A 6,486-nucleotide genomic window follows, 5' to 3' on the forward strand; every position below is an offset into this window, starting at 1 on the left:
TTTAACCTTAATTTTTTGGGTCGCCACAAATAAAGGTTGAGAAGCACTGGCCTAATATGTGAATGTTTTGGCAACTGCAATAAAATTGCTCAAATTTAAGTAATTTTTTATGACACCCCTCTAAATGCTGTGGTCTCATACGGCCATGGATTAAACAAACAGAAAATGTTAGCATCATTGTTTATAGGTAACGCATAGCCTAATTAAGGAAACCTACTGTTTAAAACAGGGGCGGATCTACCGGGTGGGCCTGATTGGTACAGGCCCACCCAGATTTACAGTAAGCCCTTCCAAAATCAGATTTATGAAAAAAAAAACATATTAACGTTTAACACTAGAACAACCAAATGGCACTGAATTGTCTGTGGCATCACTATTTCACAACATTTGTAAGAGAAATTCGGTAACACTAAGGTTTTGTATGCTGGCCGCCGTGGTATTACTGGTGAAGGCCCACCCATAAATTACGTTCTGAATCCGCAACTGGTTTGAAATGAAAACACTATAGTAGAAAAATATATCAAATGTTTCTTTTCGAATTAAGTTTCGTATTAAAAAATTTCGTACATTTTGATTGAAAAATATTTTTGTTTCATTCTTGTCTTGAAATAAACAAGAAACGTACCAGCAAGAGAATTGCCTCTGCAGCTCCGTTGGTTGAACTCCGGGTTTGCTGACCCAAAAACAATGGTTCAACGCACCAGGTCTGAGTTTGAGGAACGCACATCACAGACAGCTCTCTTTAGTGGCAGCTACTGGATGAAATAATTTGCAGATAAAAACACTAACAAAAAGCCATATTTTCTTCTGTGGTCTCATGCTTGATTCCAAGCATTGGCGAAATGATAAGTGTTTTTTTAGTCCAAATTTTTCATTAGCCTACTCTATTCTAGCGATAGTGGTAGGGTGACCGCTATGACCAGTTCTTTTCTCTCGGCTGCATTTCCTTCAGCAATAAACTAGACCTGTTCAAAAATAAATCAATTTTTTTATCTTCTTGCATTGTTTCCCATGATTATGACCATGAGAAATCCAAAAATGACAACCAATTTGTTCTCAGATGATCGAATGTCCTGCTTCAAGAAGCCTAAAAATTTCCATTTTTGCCAAAATCGCCCGTTTTTGACCTGTTAATAATAATAAAGCTTGTTTTTATATAGCGCTGTATCCATCGCAGAATACGTTGTTCCTTAGCGGTTTACAAAGCAAATAGTGTCAATGCAGCCGTATAGAGACACAACTGAGTAGGCTACATTATTACCCGAATCCATGGGCTCTATCCAAGGGGGGGGGGGGGGGGGGGGGTGATCAATGCAAAACAGCGGGAGAAGGAGCGTGCTACTTTTATCGACTGGGCTGCGTACAGTCAGTTCAGTTTTTTTTTTTTATATATTTCTGACCATCACAACGAAAACAATACACGTCAACATAACAAAGGTCTAGACTCTAGAAAAAGGTAGAAGCGACAAAACGCGAACGTTAAAACGTGCTGGAGACCGAAATAAGTAATTAGCTAAGTTAGAATATTGGCACGTCACAACACCTCCACATTTTGATAGCCCGCAGGTGATTTGTTTAGTTCTGTATTATTAAAAATCGTGTTTCCCTAACATTGCTTTGGAGAAAATAGGCCTACATACAGTAGCCTACAATGACAACAAAAAATATAATATAGTTTACGAAAAAAAGCGGGGGAAAAAGCAATAATAATATAAGTTATGCCGTAAAATCCCTTCAAGCGTAAGTGGGGGCACGCCCGTGCACAGAGGTATCGTTACAAACAGCCAAAATAAAACACATTTTTGCTAGTTTGTTTTCACAAAGATCAAACTTTGTTGCGTGCAAGAAATGCTGTAAAACTCAATTAAGAAAATATCGCTCAGCAATCAGCATTGATACAAAAATGCAAGCAACGTTAGCGGAATTATCTTGGCAAACGATGATTAGGTGCAAATGGGTTTAGGTCTAGGAGATAGTGCATGACCAAAAGAAGATAACTGAAAATAACGGTCAGAATATAATGTCAAATATACTCTATCCCGAAGGGATATTCAGATGAATTCAGTTGTTAGCACGTTTGGACAAACTCTTCGTCTAAAGCAAACCATAGCGACTATTTTATGCAGACCTTGCAACTCATGACTGGAGCCCTAGGCCAGGGGTCACCAAACTTTTTTCTCTGAAGGCCGGATTGCTGCGAGATTAACAGCTGCGGGCTGGATGCAAATTGCGAAACGATATTATACAACTATTTAGAATCTTCATTGACTTGAATTGAGCACAATATACTGTATAACAAAGTCAATGGTGGAATAGCAAAGTTGTGATGAAAATAGAAAGATTGCTGGACACGTTATCCCTTGCTGTGATACACTACAGGGCATCGTGCTCTTGAAAAAACATTACATCTTTCCAAATTTGGCCTAGACTGTCCCTATTTGTGGTGGCCTAATGATAAAAACAGAACACCAACATGTAAGCTGCCTGGTGGAAAAATGTAGGTTTACAAATTCAACAACGAACTATAAGAACCAACACTTTTAACAAAGTCTCTATTACACAAAAAGGCAAAGCCAAAGACGGTTGCTAATGCCAAGGGAAGCACATATGTACAGAATTGTAGTGCAGCTGTAATTTCGGCAGCAGGTGGCGGGCCGGATGAAATCAGTTCGCGGGCCGTAGTTTGGTGACCCCTGGCCTAGGCTATAGTGTGTAATTTTAATCTCTACGCTATATAGTTGATATCTCTTTGAAATGATAGTTTTAAGAATCCTAATAGCGAAAGTGTGATCACTGAATCTCAAATCACTGTGAAACTTCTAGTTTCAATTTTTTAAAAAGACAAATAATTCCCTATTAGGCTACCAGATGTTCTTCGGATTTCCAACACAAGCGCCAAAATCTTGTCTAATTTGTGCGGAAGAAACAGAACAAAAATAACCTAAAATAGACACAAAAACTACTACTCATAAGCCTATCTAGTATAAATGAGATCGACCTCCAGCCAAATTAAAAGCTTACACTTTGGCATGGTCTAGGGATGTAGGTCGCTATGGTGAAAACTTTGCTAATCGTTGGTAAGATTACGGATGACCACATGATGTTGCGAAAAAACATTTGGCAAATTAAATTGCTGTTAGTAAGACTTGTCAGTAGCCTACCTTACTGCATAATGTAAGGGTGGGCAACGACTAGTCTAGCTACGGGTAAAAACCAAACCTGACAGGGTTGGAGCAAAGCTACTAAGTTTTCACTAATTTGTTGGAATAATGGTTGTACTTATTTTCCGTTCTGATTTTCATTCATGGTCCGTCTAATTAGCAGTGGTGACGTTTTTCTACCAGCTTTGCTTTACAGAATTTAGGCTGCTCAGTGCTCACACGAATGAATGCCTTCCTTGGTTTTAGCCGACGGACATGCATATGGATCAACAAAGACTTTGTAGATGGCTGGGCTCCAGTGCTCGTCAACTAGAAACAAGGTGGCTTCATTGCGATGATACTCAACTAGTTGGAAGCCTGCAATCGTTTGTGGAGTAGTACACGACTAATCATGGTGCACCTTAGATGTGATGCAGTTTAGAGTGAGCACTGCAGCACCAAATAATAACAGGTTGGATGAAAGAAAGAAGTGTGACGTACAGAGGCGAGTCTAGGTCTTGATCGTTATTCGGGCTCATGATAAATTATATGAGTATGATGATATAAAATGTGACATTTTGCTACAGAGGCATCTGCTTCAAGCATCGTTTTCAAACTACAGATGGAATTCAGCTATGGTGACTGGTGACATTTAGGTATAGTAACACTTTTTCGAAGATCTCTTCAGGTGTCACAATTGGTGAGTTTTATGGTATAACACGTTCTACAAATAGAATTAAGAATATAGCAATGAATGCAACATGAAAATCCAAATCAGAAACCCATTAATAACGAATTTCTGCAGCATCGATGTCTTCATTTTTAAAACATATTTCTAGTGTTTCCTAAAGATGTACACTTGTACAGTACATGATGCCGACACTCAGCCAGCAGATATTGCAGAAATTAAGCAAGTATTAGACCCATACTGATTCTTTGCATGCAGATGCCGAAGACGCTGATGGTTCAAACCTTGAGATACAATAAAGTCTTTAACCTTCTTTAGTTCGTCAACATAATAAAACACTTTGTTGCACCTGGTTCAGAACTGAGCAAAATATATAAAAACCAAAAAACTTGCAATAAATTGTCGAATTTCATTGCCAACATAAATATTACAGTATATTGATCCTGAGATCTCAATCTACTTTAATTCCGGATAATGTTGTAAGGAGATTCTTTAAAGTAACATATATAATAGTATAAAATAGAAATTAGTCAGAAACTGGTTTATATGTTTGAAATGGTTTAACAGTTACAAATTCACGTTTTGCAAAACCGTTTTGATTACAATGTAGATGGAAAAGTACAGCAGTTAGTTTGCCACCATACACGCAGCCTGTGTCAAGTCCTGTACTGTATTCATTAAGTTGTAATTTTCTCACAGCATCATGACCAAAATACACATGCTCTGGACCTGGCCACTGATCTGACCATGGCTCACCGATGTCTCTGCGATAAGTTGCCTTTAACACTTGACCATGAAAGTCATCGGGTTTCCAATACAAATTTCGCATGTTGATCATATCCATAGGATCTTGCAAATGAAGTTTTATGCCAGGCACCAGTCCAGCGTGTACCACAATTGTTTGCAATGAAGGCAAAGATAATGTGTATGGAAGATTCGTTAAAAAATCAACAGCACCCGGCTTTAAGTTTTTTATCCATAATCTGGAGTCTGGAACTTTGTCAGGATTCTTCTTGTAAGTTAAATAATCTCTTAAAACTTTTTGTTCATGGTTTCCACGAACGCAGTGAGTGTCTACAGCTGTCATTATGTAATTCAGCATTTCTTCATTTTTAGGGCCTTTGTGAATCATGTCACCAACAAAAATAGTAACCAGTGATTTTTTTGTTCTTTTCTTGACTTCGGCAATTAATTTCATTGCTTCATCATAGCAGCCATGCACATCACCTATTAACAGAAGATCCTTTCCAACAAGGTCCGATGCATGCAATGTTTTGTGACGTACAAATGGTTCTGTCTCATCAAGTAACCTTCTCTGCTCAAGTGGTACAGAATGATGAAAATATGAAGAAAAAATTGAAATGGTATAACCCAATAAGCCAGCCATCCTGAATCTTGCTTTAAAGAAAGCAGATTTTATTAACATATCTTTAAAACATAGTGTGATGTTAACTAATAGACAAAACCATTTTCTAACGATCTTAATGCATCAATACATAAAAAAAATTTCAAAGTTACAATTCTGGATATAAAAATGAAAAAAATGCAGATGTTAAAATTATTTTTTGTTCTACAATATTGCAGTCATACAACATAGAGCATAGTTATTAAGTAAATGAAAAAAAATCACAGACAGCAACACTTCAAAAAGCGAAAACTTCCTGGTGTCAACCTCAGTGACTGTGCAAGTGATTCAAGCATGCAAAATTGCCAAAAGTAAGCTTGCAAAGGAGCTTTTTCAGCCTAGCAATAAAGATTTCCACAATCAATAAGTTTAACTACAGTATGTGGTAGTGATCATAGCACGAGTGTGCTGACATTTTGAATGAAAATGAGCTACCGCTCATTTAAAATGAAACAAATTTTATATTATAAACTAAATTCTATAAAACAAACATGACTTTTCTGTATTGGATAACTTTTGGGTGACAGCACTGAACTGAGAAAGCTTCTTTGAGAGCAATCCAGGCAGTTTCACTGGATGCAGGCCCAGTCATAAACGCTGTCAGATTGATATATCCAAGTTTTTGGTTGTTGAAATGCTGTTAGTGAATTCAATTCAATATTATTTTTTGGCTGCTTGCACAAACGTGTGGAGATCGGCAAAGTAAACACATAAATTAGACAATAACAAATGGGAAAAATGGCAATTTAAACCAAAAGATTTAAAATATGCATAAAGCAGTGTTTGGTAATTACTATGTTGCGGACAGATACACGACTTTATGCCGCCATCCAAACGATGCACACACGTTCACACAATGGACGCCATCCTTATGCAGCAAAACATATATTATGTGACACGGCCTAAATAAAGTGAGATTTCACTATTTTTTATTAAAATACAGTAGCAATTTTCATTTTTTACAACAACAAAACTTGCTTTTTGCACTTACAAAATGCTAGCGTATGCATGAAGGTGCCACTAATTCATTTGTTGGTTTTTAATCTCAATGAAAACGGCTGGAGAAATATCTTACTAATCAGAAATGTCTAAATACTCGAAGTGTTGATGTGACTTCCCGCTGTTAATCTTGTTCCTCACTGCAATCTATGCTCGCTGCTTCAGGAACAACACAGGAAGTCAGTTATAATGAATTATTTTGTTTTTAAAGACTGATTTTGACTAGGTTAAAACAGGCTGTCAAACACAGTCTT

At 37.2% G+C, this 6,486-nt stretch overlaps 1 protein-coding gene across 1 annotated transcript; it reads right to left on the reverse strand.

The window, feature by feature from the left end:
- Positions 1–1,401: 1,401 nt before the first annotated feature.
- LOC145772198 (bis(5'-nucleosyl)-tetraphosphatase PrpE [asymmetrical]-like) lies at positions 1,402–6,082 on the reverse strand. Its single transcript, XM_082584049.1, has one exon. The coding sequence runs from the start codon at positions 5,252–5,254 to the stop codon at positions 4,355–4,357; it is 900 nt and encodes a 299-aa protein (XP_082440175.1). The 5' UTR covers positions 5,255–6,082; the 3' UTR covers positions 1,402–4,354.
- Between the last annotated feature and the right edge of the window lie 404 nt (positions 6,083–6,486).

This window comes from Aplidium turbinatum, chromosome 1, assembly GCF_918807975.1.
Source record: "Aplidium turbinatum chromosome 1, kaAplTurb1.1, whole genome shotgun sequence".
Lineage (NCBI taxonomy): Eukaryota > Metazoa > Chordata > Ascidiacea > Aplousobranchia > Polyclinidae > Aplidium > Aplidium turbinatum.